This window comes from Doryrhamphus excisus, linkage group LG13 (assembly GCF_037039965.1).
Source record: "Doryrhamphus excisus strain RoL-2023G ecotype Guam linkage group LG13, RoL_Dexc_Guam_v1.1, whole genome shotgun sequence".
In the NCBI taxonomy this organism is placed as follows: domain Eukaryota; kingdom Metazoa; phylum Chordata; class Actinopteri; order Syngnathiformes; family Syngnathidae; genus Doryrhamphus; species Doryrhamphus excisus.
The window spans coordinates 18,406,024-18,432,521 of NC_136369.1; the positions used below are offsets into that span (position 1 = coordinate 18,406,024).

At 37.6% G+C, this 26,498-nt stretch overlaps 1 protein-coding gene across 2 annotated transcripts in view; it reads right to left on the bottom strand.

Moving 5' to 3' along the window:
* fto (FTO alpha-ketoglutarate dependent dioxygenase) overlaps window positions 1-26,498 on the bottom strand; it is a 204,415-nt gene that overhangs the window by 109,876 nt on the left and 68,041 nt on the right. For both annotated transcript variants that reach the window (XM_078795693.1, XM_058089306.2), the window contains one exon: window positions 6,851-6,975. In XM_078795693.1, coding sequence (XP_078651819.1) covers window positions 6,851-6,975 — 125 coding nt within the window. The remainder of the gene's footprint in view (window positions 1-6,850; window positions 6,976-26,498) is intronic.

The window sequence follows — 26,498 nt, forward strand, 5'->3', positions numbered from 1 at the left end:
GGCCCCGGTGACCCTGCCTTTTGATGACAGGCCGGTCTTTTGTAGAGTCCAGGTGAGGACAAGAGCGGGGTAACAATAGCAGGAAACATAAAGCTCGACGGAGGCGAGAAGACAGCTCGCAGGGTCACGGGTCAAGCCGGACAGCTGAGTGATGAGTGCAGCTGTGAAGACGTGGTCAACGTCCACGTCAGATCATGGTGTCTTACAAAAGAGACCTCAGGAACTGAATTAAATAGACACCCTGACATGAACCTTTACACCACTGCATTTTACCAGACGACAGCATGACAACTGACCATAATTAGTTACCTATTTGTTTTGATGACGAACGCTGCAATGGAATACTCCAATACTCCAAAATCACCACAATGAGGTCATCTGTTGTTAGAAAACAATGATGACACCCACAAATGGTGCCGTTCTATGCACAAAAATCAACATCTGCATGGTCGCTGCGTTATAATTCACACGGTGATCCTGCAAAATCCTGGAAGATCCGTCACTACATCACTCATCTGGTGGGATGTAGTAAGACTTTAGACATTTGTGGCGCCCCCTTTATGGGTTGTTCTGACAATGCTTTGGCATACCCGTAAAATAACTCAAAATGTTAGAATCAATGGACAAATGGTCCATCACTTATGGACAAGTAGTTGCAGTGCCAAATATAGTCGGCAGCCAATCACAGAGCACAAAGTATAGACAAACAACCATTCACACCACACTCACATAAGCCACGTTTTTTCTCTTTCCGAATCGAATCTTTTCGAATCACTTTTCCGAAAACAATAGTATCCATGGAAAGGAATATTCCAATCGCGTGTCTACATGCGCCGCTATAATCAACCAGAATAGTCAATGGGGCATGTGCAGTAAAACGTAAACATCAACATCACGTGATACCGACTTCCTTGAGTTTTTCTTCACTTGTTGGAATAACTCCGTATTGCGACTTTTTCGTTCGTCCAGTCTTGAAATTTAGTTTGAATCAAAAACAAACTTTGCTTGGCAGTCCAGTGCCGATTCAATCTTGCTAATATTTTATAATTAAACTCGAGACATGTTTTATATAGATATATATTTTCGTTTTTTAATAAAACTGGACTTGTGAATGGAGTATAGAAGGGTTTAGATTCTGTTCCACGGATGGCGCTAATGCACACGAAAGCTGCTTACCAACCACCAATAAACAACAGAAGAAGAAAAACAGAACGCAGTCTGACAACTTTCCATTTCAGCGGGTACAAGATACCTCAATCGGATTGGGGAAAGGAATATTCCACTTTTCTTTTGGAATAAGGTACGTATATACAACAGTTCAATTCTCAAATAAACCGAATGCAATTGGAATATTTGGGTACATGTATACGTGGCTATTCATACCTATGGACAATTTGGAGTCGCCAATTAACCTAGCATGTTTTTGGAATGTGGGAGGAAACCGGAAGTATCTGGAAAAAAAGACCCACTCATGCACGGGGAGAACATGCAAACTCCACACAGATATGCCTAAGGGTGGAATCGAACTCGGGTGTGGCCGAGCTGCCCCTGGAGTATTTGTAAGGATAATAACAGCACAAGAAAGACAGCACGGATGCAGGTTTTGTGTTACTGTTGCAAATGTTTTGAACTTAAAGAGGTAAAAATTTGGGATGTTTTTCACTTAGCTGTAGATCAAGGCTAACACAAACAAATCGTCCCTTCACAAACAACGTAAATACTGTGTTTTTTCTTTATTTGTGTTCAATCTTGTTTGCCTAAAAATGCTTAGAGGGCAGACTGTCCCACTTTCCTCAAACGCAGCATGAAACACAACAAAATAAAAACCATCAAAATCACATGGAAACACAAGGGGCGCTAGAGGCTCCCTCAAGGCGACGAGCTGCCAGAATTCCATCAAACTTTTGTTTTGTTTCAGCGCATTTATAAGCTCCAACTCCAAAAAAAAAAACGATCGACTCTATTGTTTGAAGCATACAAAAAGAAAGTACAACGTAGCCAATGGCGAGCGCCGTTACTGAGCGCCGAGCCGAAAAACCGCTGTGAACGTCTTTATTCACGCATCCGGGTCCAACTGTTTCCAGTGTCAGAGGTCGTTTGCTGCCTTTTCTCATTGCTGAGGGATGGGAGGACCGCGTTTGCCAAGTCAGGCACAAACGCCGCTTGGCTCATAAACACCTCCGCCTGTCACCCACCATCCCACCCCCCCCCCCTCTCTCTCTCTCTAACACACACCCACTCTTTTCTCCAGCGCTGAGGTGAGGTGAGGTTTGCACTCTGTTAATCTTTCACTGGAGGCCTGCTCTCTTTTAAAGAGTGGCCCTCTGGAGAACAGAGGAGGGCAATGAAATAAGGGCCAGTAAAGGACGAGAGAGAGTGGATAAAAGAGCAGGAAGAAAAAGCTACAGAGAGCGGCCAGATGGGCACCTTCACAGTCCATTTATCAAACCCAATGTGGCCCTCCCCTCCCCTCCCTTTTTTTTTCTCTCCCCGCTGCTCCCATGTCCTAAACCCCTGTGTAATTCTGTAATGATTTTCATTATCATATAATGACCTTACAAAGCCTACAGCAGTTTGCATGGTCACTACAAAACTCACAGCTGTTCCCTTCGGTGTTTGTACGCCCGCTGTGACAAAGCGTTTTGTTTGCTTTTGTCTGTTGGTCCCTAACCTCTGCGCTTTTTTTTTTTTAAGCTTGGGGTAAGTTTTGAGGTCAAATCATGTAGGAGGTTCATCCAAAACAGAACAGACAACATCACAACATGTAAAGAAGACATCCATACATCTATTCGTCCATTTTCTGTACTGCTTGATGGAGCTGAATTCGGGGTACACCATGGACTTGTCGCCAGCCAATCGTAAAGCACGTAGAGACAAACAACCATTCACACTCACATTCACAAACACATAAGGATAATTTAGAGTCTTAATTTAGCTTAATATGAAAGTTTTAGGGTGGCACGGTGGTCGAGTGGTTAGCGCGCAGAGACCAGGGTTCAATTCCATCCTCGGCCATCTCTGTGTGGAGTTTGCATGTTCTCCCCGTGCATGCGTGGGTTTTCTCCGGGTACTCCGGTTTCCTCCCACATTCCAAAAACATGCTAGGTTAATTACCGACTCCAAATTGTCCATAGGTATGAATGTGAGTGTGAATGGTTGTTTGTCTATATGTGCCCTGTGATTGGCTGGCCACCAGTCCAGGGTGTACCCAGCTTGGATAGGTTCCAGCACCCCCCGCGACCCTCGTGAGGAAAAGTGGTAGAAAATGAATGAATGACTGAATGTTTTGGGTGGCACGGTGGTCGAGTGGTTAGCGCGCAGACCTCACAGCTAGGAGACCAGGGTTCAATTCCACCCTCGGCCATCTCTGTGTGGAGTTTGCATGTTCTCCCCGTGCATGCGTGGATTTTCTCCGGGTACTCCGGTTTCCTCCCACATTCCAAAAACATGCTAGGTTAAAAGAAAATGAATGAATGAATGTTTTGGGATTTGGGAGGAAGTCGGACTACCTGATATTTATTGTTTTTATATTTGTGGTATTTATGGTATACTTTGTCAGAAGTGGAAATTTGAAGTGCCCGGCATCCCCAAAGCTAATTTTTCCAATGACATTTGAATATGCCATTTCTGATCCGACTATCCTTATTCCCTGGAGATGACTTCCTGCTCTACAATCTGCACTTCCTGTGTGATATACTGACCTGCTCTGCTAATATAGTGCCACACACACACACACACACACACACACACACACACATGATAATCCATCTATCACGGAATTAACTGCGTGCTTTGGGGAAAACCAAGTTACCAGATCTCATAAGTGTGTGAATGCCGCACTTCACTCAAAAACAAAACAGCGGTCATCGGGCGCCATTTTTGTTTGACAAACCCACAAAAAACACGTTTTAGTGCTGTTTTATCCATCCGCTGTTTAAGAAAAAAAAAAGTCAGTGACAAACACAATCAATCAGTGCTGGTTTGTTTATGTTTATGCGCCTCTAGCTACAGCCATCTATCATGCTGAGTGGAAACCATGGCAACGAGAGGCCATATTAGGATACAATGATAAAAGCCTACCTGTTGTTTATTGTGCGGGGGCAGCTTAATCAGCAACAGCGTGATAGAATGAAATTGAATCATCAAATTCCTACATAATAAATGTGACTTAAGAAAGAGACCCACCTATCCACCGTCCGGCATCAACCCCTCAGTAATCAGTATCAGCACGTCTCACTTAACATTGCATCCAGCCATGTGTTTATCTTTGTGTAAATGCTATCTGTTGACAGCCACTTGAAAGGATGACCCCTGGCTTTTGGCAAGTGTTGGTGCAGGAGGGGCGGGGGGGCGAGGGGGTGTTTCGGTGGGATTTGAGGCGGATCTTTAACGTGTAAAGACGGAGAGCAGCTAGAGTTCAAACACATTGTGTTGGGGGGGGGGGCGCTAGGCCTCCTTGAAATACTAATCTAATCAGTCTTTCATTGATGATAAACGTATGTCTGCCCTTGCTGACAAGGATGGAGCATTTCCTGTGATATGATTTACCGCACTAAGAAAATGTAGGACTTGGGGGGCTACAGAGTATAAATGATGCATCACAAATTTTGGGGGTTACATAATATAGTCCTTGATGCTGAACTCCCATTGCGTCACACAATTTGGAATCTTTTTAAATCAAAAATATGTCAAAGTCGCACAAAATGTCATACAATGCCCATTATGTCATTGTATGTGTGACAAAAATAAATGAATAAATAATTAAATAAAACTAAATGAATAAATAAATAAAAATAAAAAAATGAAATAAAGTAAAAATATATAAAATTATAATTATTAAAATTATAATTGTATTTAATTATATAAAATTATTATAAATTATATTAGGAAAGCAGGAAGTGAACAAATGTAACAGTTACTGTAATTGTAAAAGTACCAGATGGAGGGGTAGGATTTAATAAGCTTTTGGTACATGACAAAAAAATAAATACAATAAAAAAAATAAAAAATAATAAAATAAATAAATAAAACTAAAAAAACTAAAAAATATAAAAAACTATAAAAACTATAAAATCATAAAAAATCTATAAAAAACTATTTAAAAAAAATGTTGGAAAGCAGGAAGTGAACAAATGTAACAGTTACCGATTGTAAAAGTACCAGATGGAGGGGTAGGATTTAATAAGCTTTGCTTCTTCCTACTCCTTTTGGACATGTGGAACTGTGAACTGATTATGTGATGCATTCAATTGTAATCAGATGCATGTTCAAATTAAATTAAAACCATTACCATTACCATTACATAGGTTGAGCCGCCATTGTGCATGACTTCACACATCATGACTTGAGCTCAGTCATCATCTTATTTCACCATCTTAACTTAAAATTGTACCAAATATAGACTTTTAAATACGATTTTTACAGTACTTTGTGTATCTTTGTACGTCGTCCGCATAGTAAACGTGTATCAGGTCTCTTTAAGTGATTTATGTGGGGGGAAAAATGTATATTCCCTCTCAAAAAGTGGGATATTTCTTGCTTTAAAAAAAAAAAAAGATTTGAATGCATCATTAACGACGTTCGGCCATAGGTAAAGGCATGGTTGTGAAGTGGTCACATTCATTGTGGGTGGCAGGGGCCAGCGGAGTCACTGATGTTTTGTGTGTGTGTGTGTGTGTGTGTGTGGGGATGGCTTCTAGCTTTCAGCACCCGCGTCTTGGAATGCGCCATCAGGCTTGTTGGGGGGGGCGTTGACGCGGTGAAGCAAGGTGTGTGGAAACAGCTTGTTTACAAGGCTCATCTGGATGGGGCACCGTTGCGGGTCAGCTCGGGGTGACGCCATGAGAAGACCAGCCCTTGTATGTCATTTTTCAGAAGCTCGATTTTTTTTTTTTTTTTTCCTTACCTTCTACTTTTAAGTTCTTTTGCCCGTATTTTGAGATCTGGATTTTGTCTCTTCCTGACGTGTGTGTTTAGAGATGTGTGTGAATGTGTTTGACACTGGGGGGTCAAGTCTGAGAGAGACAATAAGCAGGGAATCATATGTGAACATCGTTAGTTTATACAAGACTTTGAGTGGTGAGAACTAACAGCTAAAATAACAATCGGTGTGTGTGTGTGTGTGTTTGTAAGCCAGCGAGTGAGAGGGGGGGCCATTCTTTATCTGGACTAATGTCCAGTTCTCTTTCTTCTATGCTCTTATCTGGAGGGAAGGAAGTGAATGGTGTTATCCAGGACACACGTGTCGCTGTGATAGCTGTGATAGCTGTGATAGGTGCCAGGCCTGAGGACCAAAAACATCACTAAATGTGTGCAGAACACATTAAAAACAATGGAAACTCTTCTTTTCGGAACACTTCTATTCATCCTAGCAAAGATTGAACGGTTACTGTCCTTCTTTTCAACATAATGATTTGTTGACATAAAAAAAATTCTTATAACTGCAGCGACAATAACTTAAGTACTAAAAAATAATACATTTTACAATTAAATACTCCCTGTCCCTCCGACAAAACTCACAATTCCGACAAAAAGAAGCCAACCGGACTACCGGACCAAGGAAGCAAGGCTAGCCATGCATCTGGAATGAATGAATACTATTACATGACAGCAGATGCAAAATGCGTCAACCAGGACACAAAAACACCACAGCCATAGCAAAAAGCCACAATCAGTCAAAAAATAATTTCTCGTCTTCAACCAATTAGGTTGTTCATTAAAATTCTAACAAAATTTTAACTTCAAGAGTGTATGGTGAAGGGGTTTTATATACATTTTACAAATATGTGTAATGATATGTAAACAAATACAGTTTCACTCATTGCGGCCTATTAACTGAAGTGTGTGTTACCTGTCTCTCCATGTCTGTCTTTGCTGGTGTCTGTCTATCAAAGCGGCCAGTAGAGTCTCTGCCATGTCTCTCCTGCCATCCCCGCTCTGTCCTTCCTCCTCCACTTTAGCCAAGAACAGCATAGTCTGAGAAAGAAATGCAGAGGATTCATCTGAATCAATGAAAATTATCAATTAGCAGATTTGGGTAAGACACATGACTTCCACTCATTCATTCATTTTCCCTGGACTGATCTCGCCAGCCAATCACAGTACATGAGTTCCAGCTATAATCTTAATTCTCTGAGAAATGGTTTCTTCCAACTTTGTGGGAACTTGTGAGCCCTTACAAAACTTATTTTGACAACTTGCATAACTGTTAAGGTAAAAACTTAGCTAATTAGTTAGGCTAGGTTAGGCTAGCTAGCTGGAAACCAGTGTCACGATACACGCTACACTTGTTATCAAAATATTTTAATGTTGTGATTATGGTTAGCTACGTTTTACATTTAGTTAATGCGTGAAAAACATTATTCACGTTTTGATGTTTGTTAGGAACTTATTTTGTCAACTCGTATAACAGTTAATGTAAAAACCTAGCTAATTAGTTAGGCTAGGTTAGGCTAGCTAGCTGGCAACCACCGTCACGATACACGCTACACTTGCTATCAAAATATATTAATGTTTTGATTATGGTTAGCTACGGTTTACATTTAGCTAATGAGTGAAAAACATTGTTCACGTTTTGATGTTTGTTAGGAACTTATTTTGACAACTCGTATAACAGTTAATGTAAAAACCTAGCTAATTAGTTAGGCGAGGTTAGGCTAGCTAGCTGGAAACCAGTGTCACGCTACATGCTACACTTGTTATCAAAATATTTTAATGTTTTGATTACGGTTAGCTACGTTTTACATTTAGTTAATGAGTGAAAAATTATTCACGTTTTGATGTTTGTTAGGAACTTATTTTGACAACTTGTATAACAGTTAATGTGAAAACCTAGCTAATTAGTTAGGCTAGCCAGCTGCAAACCAGCGTCACGATACACGCTACACTTGTTATCAAAATATTTTAATGTTTTGATTATGGTTAGCTACGTTTTACATTTAGTTAATGAGTGAAAAACATTATTCACGAGTCGTCACTCAAGCGAAGACTGTTTTGATGTTTGTTCGAAACTTATTTTGACAACTTGTATAACAGTTAATGTAGGTAAAAACTTAGCTAATTAGTTAGGCTAGCTAGCTGGAAACCAGTGTCACGCTACATGCTACACTTGTTATCAAAATATTTTAATGTTTTGATTATGGTTAGCTACGTTTTACATTTAGTTAATGCGTGAAAAACATTATTTACGTTTTGATGTTTGTTAGGAACTTATTTTGACAACTCGTATAACAGTTAATGTAAAAACCTAGCTAATTAGTTAGGCGAGGTTAGGCTAGCTAGCTGGCAACCAGCGTCACGCTACATGCTACACTTGTTATCAAAATATTTTAATGTTTTGATTATGGTTAGCTACGTTTTACATTTAGTTAATGAGTGAAAAACATTGTTCACGTTTTGATGTTTGTTAGGAACTTATTTTGACAACTTGTATAACAGTTAATGTAAAAACCTAGCTAATAGGTTAGGCTAGCTAGCTGGAAACCAGTGCACGCTACATGCTACACTTGTTATCAAAAATATTTTAATGTTTTGATTATGGTTAGCTACGTTTTACATTTAGTTAAAGAGTGGAAAATTATTCACGTTTTGATGTTTGTTAGGAACTTATTTTGACAACTTGTATAACAGTTAATGTGAAAACCTAGCTAATTAGTTAGGCTAGGTTAGGCTAGCTAGCTGGAAACCAGTCTCACGATACACGCTACACTTGTTATCAAAATATTTAACTGTTTTGATTATGGTTAGCTAAGTTTTACATTTAGTTAATGAGTGAAAAACATTATTCACGAGTCGTCACTCAAGTGAAGACTGTTTTGATGTGTGTTCGAAACTTATTTTGACAACTTGTATAACAGTTAAGGTAAAAACTTAGCTAATTAGTTAGGCGAGGTTAGGCTAGCTGGAAACCAGTGTCACGCTACATGCTACACTTGTTATCAAAATATTTTAATGTTGTGATTATGGTTAGCTATGTTTTACATTTAGTTAATGCGTGAAAAACATTATTCACGTTTTGATGTTTGTTAGGAACTTATTTTGTCAACTCGTATAACAGTCAATGTAAAAACCTAGCTAATTAGTTAGGCGAGGTTAGGCTAGCTAGCTGGCAACCACCGTCACGATACACGCTACACTTGTTATCAAAATATTTTAATGTTTTGATTATGGTTAGCTAAGTTCTACATTTAGTTAATGAGTGAAAAACATTATTCACGTTTTGATGTTTGTTAGGAACTTATTTTGACAACTTGTATAACAGTTAATGTAAAAACCTAGCTAATAGGTTAGGCTAGCTTGCTGGAAACCAGTGCACGCTACATGCTTGTTATCAAAATATTTCAATGTTTTGATTATGGTTAGCTACGTTTTACGTTTAGCTAATGAGTGAAAAACATTATTCACTCAAGCTAAAATTGTTTTGATGTTTGTTAGGAACTTATTTTGACAACTCGAAGTTAATGTAAAAACCTTGCCGCTGCAGTTAATAAAGTCTTATAGAGTCCAATAGTTTTCCCGTCTACTTCCATCAGTTCTTATTGGGAAAAATGTGTGCCAAATCTCCGGTATAACATGTCTGGGATGTCGTCAGTCAGTAAGTCTAGCATAAAGTCAGTTTCACATCACAGGATGGGCAAATTACACCCAATATTAAAGTGTGAGTCAATTAATCACGCCCTTGCACAGCACGGTGTAATGTGCGAGTATCCCCCTGTTGAACACGAATTACAGGCCAGCTTAAAGTGTGACGTGGCACATCAGCGCTTAATCGGAGGCATCCTGCACGGCAAAACCCTCGCCTTCCAAAGTCCTCGGCAGGCCTCTAAGCCGGCTGAGAGGGAGTCAAATAAAAAAAGGATCTGGCAGTCCAAATTAAATGCGGCGCTGTCAGCCACACTCAAATCCCCTCCCTTCCTTCGTCACTTCTTCTTCTTCTTCTTCTACCCTTCACAGACTCTTTGAATATCCTTAAAAAAAAATGTTGGGGGCCCTTCTTGTGGAAGTGATGGATCTGTAACTGTGACTGACTGTGATGCCTTGTTAAGAGCAGTCTCTTCCTCCCGTCGTATCCACCAGTCAAGTGCATTCATTTCCTCACCATCAAGTCACCCGCCTCCTGAGTCTTTTTTTTTTTTCAAAACACCCACAATGTAAAGCGGCGAAACATTCGCTTCTTCCTCTTTTTTTTGACAATCTACCTGTCTGTCTTAATTCATGTTGAAGAAAGGTTTGATTGCCTGTGTGTGTGTTTGCAATGGATCGTGGTGGGATTTGCAGATAATGTGCTTACATCTTTTGCACCCCCACCAGACAGGTGCCAAAAAAAAAAAGTGGCAGCCTATGACTGATTGTGTTTGACTTTGAGGGGAAACCTAATATTACAGTAACCAGGGGTGGTGACGCTCTCTATAGACTATAATACTTTTTCTTTGGATCAAACCATGTCTTCCAGGAATAGGTTAAGAAAGTGCTGGAAGATATTGCCATAGCGGCCTTGCAGCGCAGATTTGCGGGTTTAATATCGGTGCAAAACATGTAATATATTGTTTCTGTACGAGTCAGCAATATAACATATTTTATTTGTAGATATATTCATTTAAGACAGGGGTCTCAAACACGCGGCACGCGGGCCAAATGTGGCCCGCAGGACACTAGTTTGAGGCCCCCGCCTTGATATGAAAGTTTAATGTTAGTGCGGCGCCGCGCAAGTTTGATATGGATGCTGTATGGTATCATGTACCCAGAAAAAAAAATATTACGTTTGATTAATGTTCATGTTAAAGGTTAAATAATTGTTAATAGTTATACTCCCTATCCGTGTGGAAGTGGTAGGTTTTTGGCTATTTAAGTTTAAAGGAAATAACTTGAAGGCTTCCGTTTAGGTCGCTAGCTCTCTAGTTTTTTTTTAAATAACAGGCATAAAAACGTGTGTGCTTGACTAAACCATGAATTCAGGGGAGGGGGGGGGTTAAAAGTACTTCAGGGCTAAAGTACTGATAGTAAGTGCTAAAGTTCTTAAGTACTTAATCAATAATCACATGTTCAAAGAAAGCTATGTTTTTCTTTACATTTTCTCAAGCACTCCAAATCATTATTAAATTTAAAAAAAGTGTGTGAGTGCATAGTAAAGTGGTTAGGTTAGAAATACTTCTGGGCTAAAGTACCTACAGTAAGTGCTCAAGTTCTTAGTAGGTACTTAATCAATAATCATGTATTCAAAGAAAGCTATGTTTTCCTTTAAACTTTCTCAAGCACTCCAAATCATTATTAAACTTAAAAAAATGTATGATTGCATAGTAAAGTGGTTAGGTTAAAAGTACTTCAGGGCTAAAGTACCTACAGTAAGTGCTCAAGTTCTTAGTAGGTACATAATCAATAATCATGTGTTCAAAGAAAGCTATGCTTTTCTTTACATTTTCTCAAGCACTCCAAATCATTATTAAACTTTAAAAAAATGTATGATTGCATAGTAAAGTGGTTAGATTAAAAGTACTTCAGGGCTAAAGTACCTACAGTAAGTGCTGAAGTTCTTAGTAGGTACTTAATCAATCATGTGTTCAAAGAAAGCTATGTTTTCCTTTAAACTTTCTCAAGCACTCCAAATCATTATTAAACTTAAAAAGAGCAATGATTTTTCACATCTTGGAAATAACTCATAACAAATTAAATTGAAAAAAAATTAAAAAATACAAATACAAATAAATAAAAAATAATAAAATAAAGTAAAACATATATATATTAGGAAAGCAGGAAGTGAACAAATGTAACAGTTACTGATTGTAAAAGTACCAGATGGAGGGGTAGGATTTAATAAGCTTTGCTTCTTCCTACTCCTTTTGGACATGTGGAACTGTGAACTGATTATGGGATGCATTCAATTGTAATCTGATGCATGTTCAAATGAAATAAAACCATTACCATTACCAATGTGTCCATGCGGATCTGGCCCTTAGATGACCCGGTGTCGAAAGAGGTCTTGCAGGTTTACCCTCAGGCCGATCACGAGGTACATTTAAGCGGACCACCATTTGTTTGTTGGTCAAGAGCGGCATCAGTCAACAAGGACCATAGACAACAGTCATGTATCTTTCATCCGGTGTCATCCAAAATCACAACCCCTCTTTCTGTCTATTTACTCCCTGGTGGCAGTAGCTGTCCGCATGCTGACCACACAAATCCCCCTTGACCCAGGCCACATCCTTGGGTGAATCAGGGGGCAAAAGGGGACCTGCGTATCCCAGAACTTAAGCCTGTATATTTGCCTAAAGATAGGCATAAACACAGCCAAGAGTATGTAAACAAGAGAACTGGAGTGATGATAGTGGTCCAAGCAAAAACAGCCACAATCCAGTTTAACACCTCCAACCATGACTGGTTTTAACACCGACAAGCATCTGTCTACTAAAGTAGCGTTACATAGCAACAAGTGTGTGCCTCTTTAGCTGAATAGCAACCACAGCTCAGGAGAAAGTGCCTAAAGATAGAAGAATTGAGGGTTAAAACTCTATAATAATCAGAACGAGTGTCTCTGGGACTGTTAACACCCAATCAAATGCCTCTGTGGCCTGAGACCAGGACTTTGGTGAACCCAGAGCACTTTTAAAACTGACTTTTAGTGGCGTTATATTAAACTTATATTAAACTCTGTCTACCGACCACAAAGGCTCACAAACACACCAAAAATGGCCGAGCAGCTCCCGTCCAAAATGGAGGGGAATTGACTATAACGGAAGATAAACACATTGGAAAATGAAGCTGCTTGCCTACAGGTTTACACTTCAACAAGGCAGTCTTGAACAGGGGTGGGCAAACCTTTTTGACTCATGGGCCGCATTGAGTTAACAAAATTGTGCGGGGGGGCCAGAACATATATTTAACACACACGATTTTACGCTTATAATTTTAATAATTTCGATAATTCCAATAATTTTAATAATTTTAATAATTTTAATAATTTTAATAATTTTAATAATTTTAATAATTTTAATAATTTTAATAATTTTAATAATTTTAATATTTTTTAAAAAATATTTTTAATATTTAAAAAAAGTATTTTTAATATTTTAATATTAAAAAAAATTGTCCAGTCTGAGATATGAGATATGGCTTTTTCTTGCCACGAAATCCAGCATCTTGAATTCGCCGCTTCACTGTTGATACTGACACTGGTGTTCCTAACAAACGACACACTCTCAGATATTTGTCTTCTTGCACAGTTGTGCAGCATTTTTCTGTCCTTGTTAGACCCAGTTTGTGCTGCTCTCTGAAGGGAGTAGTGGTAAGAGATTTTAGTTTTAGTTTAGATTTTTTTGATGTTTTTTCTAATAATCTATTATAAAAAAATATCCTTATAAAATAATTAACTTGGATTAACAACCATACCAGGACATTGATGCAGAGGACTGACAGTTGTTGATAGTAGGCCTCTATGCAAAAATGTAGATCCTTCTTTGAAAATCATCTGATTAATTTTAATTGGTTGTGAAATGGATAAAAATTGTTTGTGAAATACATGAAAATATTTTTCTTTGGAAAACAAAGAAATTTGCAAGTGAGCCCAAACTTTTGAGCGGTAGTGTAATAATATAATAATAGTAGCGTACTCGTCCTTTATTATTATTATGAGATTGAGGATACACAGGGCTAAAAAAGTAAAGCATAAATAAATAAATAGTACTCCACAGTCTCCTTCTGGACAAAATTGGCATCCGTACAGAATTAAATAGAGGATATTTTATTTTATTTATTTATTATTATAAATAAAAAATATTTAAAATTTTAAATTATTTAAAATTATTTTTTTTTTCCTCGATATTACTACTGGTGTGTTGTTTTGGGAGTGTATCTTCATTGGATTGTTGTGCAACACATACTAAATACTTGTATCATTTGAATGCTAAACAAGATGTTTTTACAGCATTTTCCGAAACTGTTAAATAAAACATTGAGTTCCTCGAACTTGTGCCCGTATGTAAGTACTTTGCAGATGTGTTCTCGCCATCGCCGCGGTGACATAAAGGAGTCCTTTGTGCCATGCAACGGCAGGGCCCATCAATTACGTCTCGCGGTAAAATAGGTTTCAGCACACACAGCAGATTATATGGAGTGTAAAACATTAGAAAAATGTGTCTGCAACATCAGAGTAACATGTTTGAAGTGAAAAGGGGGCGGCTTGGGGGGCTGGGGGGTATAGATAGAGACACTCCCAAAAAGGGAAGAGTCCTGACAAGTGATTTTGTTTGAAGGCATTGTAACACAGTCAAGTGGGCAGGGATGCTTTCTATGGCCCTAAAGGCACTCCATCTTGGGGCCCGAATACAAGCGGGCTGGAAGGACATATGCTTTCCACGGGGTCAAATGGAGCAGAACTCCCGGGCTTTTGTGAGGGCGCCTGAAGAAAAGGCAAATCTGTTGTTGGCTCGTCGGTCCCAGCGGGCCCACAAATATCACATAAAAATTCACCAGCCTGTTTCTTGCAAGGGAGTCCCATATAATAAAAAGGGTGTGGACCCAGTTGGGCCCTAATGGCTAAACCACCTACTTCTTTTCAGAGTCAGGAAGAAGCTACATACGCTTGCACGCTCCTCATTGGCCCGTGCGAGAATGGAACGTCCATCCATCACGCTTTGAGAGCCGAATGCACAACAATGTAGACCGGGCAAGCACCTTCTGCGCTCTTTAAAGGCCCCTTTCTCTCTGCATGAAAAGCCTGGTCTAGATTCTTGTTAGATAGCAGATTGGGATCAGCACCTCAACCATTCTTGCCATTAAAAAAAGCTTTTTGCTAACTGGGATCAATGCCAACCATGCTGTACTTTAGAGTAGTTTAGCTTAGAGCCTTTGGTCTTTCCGAATTGCTCAATATTCTTCTGAAAAAGCTTGTTTCTGATTGACTACAAGATGTCTGTAGTCATTTTTCACATATGGATGCAAACCACAGAGAAGCAAAAGTCGACTCGTCAAATGGCATCAAAACACCAAACTTTCTTAGGGAAAACGTACAGTGGTACTTTGGTAGCGAATGAATGAATTGTACTTTTGACAGTGCATGATATGCTGTGATTTAGAACGGTATGCGTATGATCAAAACAAAACATTCGTCTCGATCAGAAACACAAAATACATAATTATTTTTTCAAACTTTCTAAGGGAGAATGTACAGTGGACTTTGGTACTTTGGTAGCGGCTCACATTTCGATGAATTATACTTGTGACAGTGCATGATATGCTGTGATTTAGAACGGTATGCGTATGATCAAAACAAAACATTCAGCTCGCTCAGAAACACCAAATACATAGTGTATGAGTCCCATAATTACTTTTTCAAACTTTCTAAGGGAAAACGTACAGTGGTACTTTGGTACTTTGGTGGCGGCTCACATTTCGATGAATTATACTTGTGACAGTGCATGATATGCTGTGATTTAGAACGGTATGCGTATGATCAAAACATCCGTCTCGACTCATCAAATGGCATCAAAACATCAAACTTTCTAAGGGAAAACGTACAGTGGTACTTTGGTCGCGAATGAATGAATTGTACTTTTGACAGTGCATGATATGCTGTGATTTAGAACGGTATGCGTATGATCAAAACAAAACATTCGTCTCGATCAGAAACACAAAATACATCATTATTTTTTCAAACTTTCTAAGGGAGAATGTACAGTGGACTTTGGTACTTTGGTAGCGGCTCACATTTCGATGAATTATACTTGTGATAGTGCATGATATGCTGTGATTTAGAACGGTATGCGTATGATCAAAACGAACATTAGGCATAACCATAATTATTTTTTTCAAAATAAAGTCCATCTAGTGATGCAGATAACCGAACGCAAGCATAATGAGGCATCACAGCAAGCAGCATATCATGCACTGTCGTGAATGAATGTTTGTTCGGACTCAATATCGTGTTATTAGGGTCTGTTTCAGAATTCCATAGTCCATGAAAAAACCTAAACGAACTACAGCTCCCAAGTTCACCCCAAATTGCGACACGGCCATGTCATGTCATGACATTTTTAGCGGACAGTAGACTATACTGCTGTACACGTTGAATACTAATGACCATGAAGTCCAAGCAAAGTTACTTTCTATAGCACAGTTGTCAAAATCAATTGGCCCAAGGGCCGGATTCGTCCCGCTACATCATTTCCCGAGGTCCGCAAAACCCTGAAAATAACACTTTAAAAACACGTTGGCAGACAAATGCATCCCTCCAATGTATCTTAACGACTGTTATTTTGCACCACAAAAACTGGAACCAGTCTTAAGCGGGGCATGGCTCTACCTTTTGAGTCTTTCAAATCTGCTCAAATACCTTCTAAGACAAACTAAACAAGTCCAATTGCATGTAACCAAAATGAATTAGACACCTCTGCTCTATACTGTCGTCCCTTGAGAAGAATACTATAACAAAAATGCCCAATTTCGTGAGATCTGAAACCAATGTCCGACATGTTTTTACACAAAACCAGACCAAAATTCGCTCAAAGGCCTGTTACTGTTGTGTTGTAAACTGGGCCAGTTGTATCCATGAGGTAAAACACAGTTCATATCATGTCTCAGTAACGATTATTAAAAAAATACCAAGCAAACTTTCATCCCTCCAGGTAGCAAAAACACTTCCACCGTCCTGTGTGTCCTCTTCCAGATAAAGATCTGATAGGTGGTGTTAAATGGGCAAGATGTAGGACGGTGTAATTAACGCCACGAGTCCTTAAAGCGGCTCTGCTTTTTTTTTTTTCTTTTTTTTTTCCTTGCCCCGCCGGGAGCGCCCGATATAGCGCTCATTAATTCCTATTTGTGTATAATGAGAGGGTCATGTTAGATGTAATAAATGGCTCTTTTATTTGGGCGAGAGCTGCCGGGCGGCATCCTCTGCTGGCTAACAGTCTCATAAACACCCTTAAGCTGCGCTCATCAGCCTCTCTGGGTGGGGAGCTATCGCTGTCTGAAGCGGCCATAATGAATCAGGTGTAGCTCTTTAGCAGCCTTTTTCTAATTAGCAGCAGAGCCGTGCTGCCCTCGTATGCAAAACATTTCTTTTTTCGAATCATTAAAGGGTTCAAATCTCCAAAATGGAATGAGCATTTCATATGGATATTGAGTATTTAAAAGCATTTGAAGTGAGGTAAAAAAACAGAGAATTAATTTCATGCTGTTTTTAGGGAGGTGCCATTTTCTGTCTTAAGGACCTGTACTTATTTACAAAAATAATGCATTGAAATAGAAATTTCAATGGCAAAGGCAAAAAAGCTTTCTGTCTTTGAACACGTTCGGATTGTTGAGCTGCATAGGCGAGACTTCTTATAGCATGCCATTGTTACCGAGGTTGGACGCAGTATCAGATCCAGAGGTTCATGGAACAAAAAGTCGAGTTGTAGACCCCACAAATGTCATCGCCTCTGACCAGGAGGACCTGATTGGCTGTCCATCAAGCTACGATACAACGCTCGGCGCAAATGAAGGTTGTTAATAGTGCCGAGTGCAGTCCAAAAATCATCAGATGGCATCAATGCTACAAAATTGCCAATTTCGAATTTGCATGACTGCACCAAACATGGGACATTGAAGGGTGGAAGAACGTTTTATTCTCCCATAAGAATGGCAAACAATGGCTTACTGCCATGACAAGGACATCCCACCTGAGATGCTTTCCACATGACACAGTGGAGCCATCATAACCTGGTGTTTGTTTTCCTTCAATGGAAAAATTTCAGGTTGTGCTGGGGTGTCAAACGGTATGTTGCTATGTGGAAATGTTGCAGGAGGCATTCCACATGACCAAAGGCCCTCGTCTGAATGGTTATATTGCTTCATCTTTTTTTTTTGGTTTGTTATGGTCTCACTCCCATTTCTTCTTTTGGACCGACACACAGTTGCAGATATCTGCTGGAGAAGATGTAAAAAAAAAAAACAGTGTCCTGCAAAATACAGAGACGTTTAAGTTGAAAAATTCCCGCAATCGGGGTCACCACTCAGCATATCCAGTTGATAACCACTTGCTTAAAAATAAAAATAAAAATAAAAATAAAAATAAAAATAAAAATAAAAATAAAAATAAAAATAAAAATAAAAATAAAAATAATATATTTTTAAGTCAGTATCGGGGAGGTTGACATTTTTTGTACATTTAAATAATTTCTCATGGGTTTATTCTGACCCGAGTTCAATCCCACCCTCGGCCATCTCTGTGTGGAATTTGCATGTTCTCCCCGTGAATGCGTGGATTTTCTCCGGGTACTCCTGTTTCCTCCCACATTCCAAAAACATGCTAGGTTAATTAGCGACTCCAAATTGTCCATAGGTATGAATGTGAGTGTGAATGGTTGTTTGTCTATATGAGCCCTGTGATTGGCTGGCCACCAGTCCAGGGTGTCCATCCCCTCGCGACCCTTGTGAGGATAAGCGGTAGAAAATGAATGAATGGGTTTATTCTGGGAGAAACGGTAATATTCCGCCTTCCACAGTGGTCTTTGTAACATTGATGGCATAATGTTTTGTTCAAAAGCCATTTTCATGTCATAAGCAAACACAAATGTCACTAAATGTAACCTTTCTTCATTTCAAAGTACAGCAAAATCTAATTAGATTCCCGAATCTCTGTGATGATGACTGTACTTACATAGTATGTAACTCAAGTCTAAAGTGCATTTTCCTGGATTTCCCATTTAATCTCCTTTATGGAATCAGATGGTATCTCCTCCAGTCTTTCAAGAGCGTACACTGTGTACAGTATCCTGCTCGTCCAGTGTTCAATGTACAAACGTGCATGTGTTAGTCAGTAACCCCTTTAGCCACGTGGATGCAGACAATGTTTCATGGAGTGTATGACTCCGTAATCCACTTACATGTACAGGAGTTTTGCAGTGTGTGGTATTGTACATGATTGCTTAGCCACCGCACACATTTCAGCAAGCATTTGTATTCCAAGTTATTACTTCAGTGACAACAATATTGATAATAATCCGCTAATTTCTGGCTGTGCATAAACTTGTATAAACATATCGGTGTGGACATTGAAAAGGTGAACGAAAATAAATTTCTGGGGATCACAATAGATAAAAATATGAGCTGGAAACCTCATATTACAAATATACAACATAAGGTGGCCAGAAATATTTCAATATTGAACAAAGCAAAATTTGTTCTCAATCAGAAATCACTCCACACTCTTTATTGCTCTCTGGTTCTACCATATCTTACTTATTGTGTGGAAATATGGGCTAATAACTATAAAAGCAATCTTCACTCGCTAAATGTACTCCAAAAAAAGGCCAGTAAGGATAATTCATAATGGCGCCTACAGCGAACATACTAACTCCTTATTTCTAAAATCACAAATACTTCAACTTGCTGATATAGTTCATCTTCAAACAGCTAAAATAATGCATAAGGCTAAAAATAACCATTCATTCATTCATTTTCTACCGCTTTTTCCTCACGAGGGTCGCAAAGGGTGCTGGAGCCTATCCCAGCTGTGAGGCGGGGTACACCCTGGACTGGTGGCCAGCCAATCACAGGGCACATATAGACAAACAACCATTCACACTCACATTCATACCTATGGACAATTCGGAGTCGCCAATTAACCTAGCATGTATTTGGAATGTGTTAGTGTTCTTACAAAGAACACTAAACTCATCACACACCAACTTAACACTGAAGAGGTATAATTATGAAACCAGCTCAACCAAATCATTCATTTATTCATTCATTTTCTACCGCTTGCGGGTTTTTTTTTTAATAAAAAAATCTTTAAACTCTATCATGGAAAGCAGGAAGTGAACAAATAAAATGAATAAATGAATAAAACTAAAAAAAACTAAAAAAATATATAAAACTATCAAAACTATAAAATCATAAAAAATCTATAAAAAAACTATTTAAAAAAATGTTGGAAAGCAGGAAGTGAACAAATGTAACAGTTACTGATTGTAAAAGTACCAGATGGAGGGGTAGGATTTAATAAGCTTTGCTTCTTCCTACTCCTTTTGGACATGTGGAACTGGGAACTGATTATGGGATGCACTCAATTGGAATCTGATGCATGTTCAAATGAAATAAAACCATTACCATTACCATTACCATTACCAATACCATTACCATTACCATTACCATTACCATTACCATTACCATTACCATTACCATTACCATTGCCATTACCATTACCATTACCATTACCATTACCATTACCATTACCAATACCATTACCATTACCATTACCATTACCATTACCAGCAGTTTGTTATAACTTATATCCTTATAAGACACAGGAGAAGGTAGGACCCTGTAGCCGACGTCGCCGAATGCGATTAAAGGGAGCAGCGATTAATCTGTTCTGCCCGATAATTCCTCTTCACCACTTTAATGGATGTTATCTCTCCTCCTCTTCAGGGCTTATCTTGCTGATCGGGGCCAAGGATGAGGAGAAGGAGATGGGGCGGCTGCTGGTAGGACGAGGAAGGGAGGGTTTGCGGGCAATCAAATCCATACAGAGGTAAGTCAATGAATAAGTAAGTAAATAAGCAAGTAAGTAAATAAATGCGGGGGGGGGGGGGGATTGAGTGAGGTGCTAAGCGGATAAGGCAGATCAGGCTTTGTAAAATGCTCATTTGTTTTCTAAGAAGACGAGACAAGCCGCTTTTAAAGCCTGCAGATACTGTAAAAACACTGTCACACATCAGCGTGCGCGCACAAAACAAAATAAGCGATCCAAACCGCTGTCAATAAGCAAAAACGCCACCCCACCCACCCACTCACGGAGAGGATAAGCTGTCCTCCATATTGCGGAATGACAGACGCAGGTATAAAAGACGCCAAATGTGCTTTTCGTCTTAATAATATTTCTTCTTCTAAATGAGCTAATGTTCTTTGCTGAGTGACAAGTGATGTAAAACAGCAACGTTGTTTCATTCGTGGTTTCCACACGGTGACACAATCCAGGCCTACGCCGCTGACATCAACGCGATGATGTCGCTCAAATGTGGTCCAAATCCACCCCCCCCCCCCCCCCCCCGTTACCCCTCTAAAAGGTCTACAAAACAAGTCGTGGGAAGCTATGTCCTCCTTCGCTTTAAGGACATTTGGGAAACAAGTGCATATATAAAAGTGCATGCTGACATTAAGGACCACATTATAGGATGCAGAACTAAAACCTTCCCACTGGAGTCCATTTTATACACTACAGCAGTGATATTCAAAATGCTTGTCAAAGATTGTCTATATGACAGCGATGCTCTGCTATGAGTAGGGTGCTGTTTTTAAGGCGCTACTAGAAACATGCTAGTAAAAAACCCCCTCAATGACTGTGATGCTGTGCTGTTTTTGGGAATGTACTGCAAAAATGCAAGTCAAATATCTTATACTGTATATGTATACGTATGTATATGTATGTATACATACGTATACTGCAGAAGAACGCTCGTCAAAAACCTATATATGCCAAGATCGGCTGTTTTTAAGGGGTTACTACAGGGGTGGGCAAACTACGGTCCGGGGACCACATGCGGCACACCAAATGTTTGAATCCGGCCCGCCAGTTACTTTCGGAGTATTTCAACTTTTAACATGATGTCTTATTCAGTAAAAAAAAAAAAAAAACTGTAAAATTAAATTTTATAGTTTGATGTAAAAATGTTTCATTACAAAGATATTTCAAGAAAACAACCTGACCGGGTCATTTTTGACCCACTTATGGAAGGTTGGGGTAGTAACACAAAAACTAAAATTTCTTAAAATGTATAAAAGTTAAGTTAAAAATGTGAACGGCATGATATCAAAAACATGTTTTTTGAGGAATACCTGGAATATGAAATGACAAATATTTTTCATTACGAACATATTTCAAGAAAACAACCTGACCGGGTCATTTTTGACCCACTTATGGAAGGTTGGGGTAGTAACACAAAAACAAAAATTTCTTAAAATTTATAAAAGATAAGTTAAAAATGTGAACGGCATGATATCAAAAATATGATTTTTGAGGAATACCTGGAATATGAAATGATAAAAAAATTTCTTTACGAAGATATTTCAAGAAAACAACCTGACCGGGTCAATTTTGACTCACTTATGGAAGGTTGGGGTAGTAACACAAAAACAAAAAAATCTTAAAATGTATAAAAGGTAAGTTAAAAATGTGAACAGCATGATATCAAAAACATGTTTTTTGAGGAATACCTGGAATATGAAATGATGAAAAAAAAATTATTACGAAGATATTTCAAGAAAACAACCTGACCGGGTCATTTTTCACCCACTTATGGAAGGTTGGGGTAGTAACACAAAAACAAAAAAATTCTTAAAATTTATAAAAGATAAGTTAAAAATGTGAACGGCATGATATCAAAAATATGATTTTTGAGGAATACCTGGAATATGAAATGATAAAAATTTTTAATTGCGAAGATATTTCAAGAAAACAACCTAACCGGGTCATTTTTGACCCACTTATGCATCTAAGGGTTAATGACCTACTGCAAGAATATCCAAAAATTCTTTATATAAAATCAGTGAACAGATTCCTCCGGCAACTATTTGAGAATATTTCACTTATTTTGCATGAGCTTTAGTATGAGCATTAATAATGTAAACATTGTATAGATTTATAAAGTGATGAAGATAACATGCAATAATGCCAACCCCTAAATACTCATTTTGGAGATAAGTACTTACGTATATCATCCAGCTCATTCATCTCGACGTATACAACATATGACAGTACAGTAAAGATGGAGCTCGCTCTTTTCTTTTCCTATTTTCCATCTTACAGCAAGCGTTGGAGAGGAGAGACAAACTCCTCTGACATTTCCATTCAAGATGAGTGTACAAAAGCCGGGGGAGGGGGGGGACGAGGCTGGGGGGGGCCGGGGTTCCGCATTGGCTTCAGGTAACGCAAACGCTGGCTCGGCACACCTGCACCGCCGCCGTATCTGCCCGTGAAATATTCTCCAAAGGGGTTTAAGCGTTTACGCCAAACACTATCAGGCAACAATTCAGCTGTTGAATGGGGGACTTCAAAAGGAATGGAAAATAGCTACCATTTCTTACCGTTTTTTTTTTCCCCCGCTTTTTCCTTGCTTGCTTTTCATTCCGTATTCCCAAACAGCTGCTGTAACAGGCATCATACTCCTATTTGAATGAATAATAGCAATAATCTGGGCGTAATGTCGCTTCTGGCGACATGGAAACAGGACGATGAGAGAAGGTTGTGGGTAAACGAGGCTGTATGGATGAGACGCTGTACAACAGCTATGGTACCTTTTTTTTTTTTTTTTTTACACAAGAATACAATAAACGTGTAAGCCTGCGTGCAACAATAAATGCACAAATAAACTGTGCCACACATCATAGATGCTGAGTTTGCATTTCATGTGAGTGACAAAGGCTAAAAATATCAACCGGCATTGTAAAAAAAACTACCACTATGTATCCACAACATATAATAAAATAATAAAATAAAAATAAAATATAACAATAATATAAATAAATAAATAGTAATAAAATATATTAAATCTAATAAAATAAAATATAATCATTTTTATTGTATTATATATATATATATATTTTTATATATTTTATAAAATAATATAAATATAAATATAAATATAAATATAAATATAAATATAAATATAAATATAAATATAAATATAAATATAAATATAAATATAAATATAAATATAAATATAAATATATATAATTATTTTTATTATATATATATATATATATATATATTATTATTTATTTATTTATATTATTATATTTTATTATTATTATTTTATTATAATAATAAAATGAATAAAAAAAATATATTTTTATTTTACTACATATTTATTATATGTTTATTGTATTTTATTATATATATATATATACGCCTACTATATATATATATAATATATAATATAATATATAACAATATATAAAATAAAATACAATAAACATATAATAAATATATAGTAAAATAAAAAAAATATTAGTATTTTATAAATTTATATTGTTTTTAATTCAAAAATACTAAAATATATATATTTAGTTATCTCTGTATTTTAATAATGATAATGATAGTAATAATAATAATAACAACATCAATTATTTCATATAATAAGTAATATAAGAAATAATCTAATAATTAGGGATGTCCAATATTAGCTTTTTTGCTGAAAACAAATATGCCGATATTGTCCGACTTTAAATTTCTGATCCCGATATCAGCCGATTCCGATATGTGGAAAATTACATATTTTCTGTGGTGGAATGAACACATATGTGTTGCATACACGATTTTTAAAATATCGTTTTAATAATCTGATAAAGATATAAACCGATATTGCATTTTTGTGCTTATATCGGGCATAATAATGGAGGATATGCTACATCCAAAAAAATAATAATAAATTAAAATCAAAGAGTTGAGTTAATAAACGTTGCCAGATACAATATGAATAAGAATGGTATTCAATTAATTAATTTCAATTGTAATGTTTATTTTATATGAATAAGGTTACTTGAGTGTATGTATACATTTACTGTATAAATATATAAACTACCCAACAAGAGCAAAAAAAAAAGAAAAGGGAAATATGAGTGGCGGTAAACACTTTTTTGACATATGCCTCCTTCCCAGAAGTCCAATAAACGTGAAAAAAAACAGAAATAATGCGATTGCATGCTGAAATTATTTATAACGGGTCACACAACCCAAACCATAACATTTATAATGTTTTACAAAGCCATCAAATAAATGGAGAGGGGGGATTAATTGCCCCCCGGCTCGACCTTAAAATAATTATTTGGAGGCGGGCAAACTCCAAACTCCAATGAAATTGATACACTTTGATAATTAGATTCTTGGCACTGACCCGCCGGAGTCAATAAAGGTTATTAAGGCCAATTGCTGTCTAAACGCATTACGGGCAGGGGGTAAACTGTCCGTCCGAGCCCCCGCCTTCCTTCCTTGCTTCCTTCCTTCCTCCCTTGCTGCCTTCCATAGCACATACAGCAGCAGCCAATATGATAAGCCATTCTGGGGCTTGTGTCTCCACTCTGCCATACAAAAACCAGATTGGATTCGCTTAACCTTTTCCAGGACTTTGATCAAATGACTGCAATAACATTTACATTGACCCCCCCCCCCCCCTCCACTCTCGTCACCCCGCCCTCACCTCGCTTCGGCTCACCTCACACTCTCCAATCTGTAGGGCGAGCCTGCAGCGGAGCCGCAAAATTCAAAAATAAGCCATTCACGGCTCCAAATATTTGCAGTCGTCTTAAATCGGCGACAAAGGAATAGATGATCTTTGACTGGTTGCTTCTCTGTCACTCACAGCCATGCGAAAAAATACCACGTGTGGCGCCTCCTATTAAATATAACATCATGAAATATTTACAATGTTCACATTTGGAATTTAACTATTTATGTGTGACTGCGTCAAAATGTCCCCACAGTGCGAAACCTTCCACACGCTACACTCCTCCATGCTCTCTAACTTCCCTGCCAAGCTCTTATCAAATGCGCTTCTGCCACCTGGTGGCCGTTTTTATGGCTAAAATGTGCTCTGAAATGTTCATGCATGAGTGCAGGGTTGCATCATCACCGTCGTTGGTTTTGCAAGAATGAACAAGAACGCTAAAAGGAAAACAGCAAAAAATGAAAAGCAGTAATTTCATAAGAATAGCATCAAATATTACGAGAAAAAAAAACATTAAAAATTGTAAAAGTTGAAAATTAATTTCATTTCACTAACATAAAATTATAATGTTTTCTTAAGTCATAATAAGACAAACAAATAAATGGGATAAAGTGGGAATTATTTGGGAAAATTGTGTTACAGAAACAATTCTAACATTACAAGAATAAAGTCAAAATATTATGACAATAGAGTCATAATTACAAGAAATTTTAAATTGTTGGAAAATGGAAAAAAAATCTAAATGGAAAAAAAACATAGAAAAAGTATAAAGTCAAAATATTACGACAAAAATGTCATAGAATAAGGCAAAATATTATGACAATAGAGTCATAATTACAAGAAATTTTTAATTGCTGGAAAATGGAAAAAAATCAAAAAGGAAAAAAAAATAAAGTCAAAATATTACGACAAAAATGTCATATTCTAAGTAGAAAAAAGTCATAATTTTAGGAGATACATTTGTAATATTATGAGGAAAAACTATTGTCATTAGTATAGAGTTGAAATATTTAAGAAATTTTTTTATTTTTTTTAAGTCATAATGTGAAAAACAAAACAAAATGATGTAATTTCTGGAAAAAAAAAGTAATATTATGGGAATACGATCATAATACTACAAGATAAAAAATATATGAAAATTTATGAAGATGAAGAAAGTAGAAATATTTGAAAAAGTGAAAAAAAATCCCCAAAAATATGCTTTTTCCACCTATTAACACAAAACTGAGAGTTTTTTTTTTCTTGAAAAAATACAAAATATTACAACAAAAACATAATATTCTAAGTACAAAAAAGTCACAATTT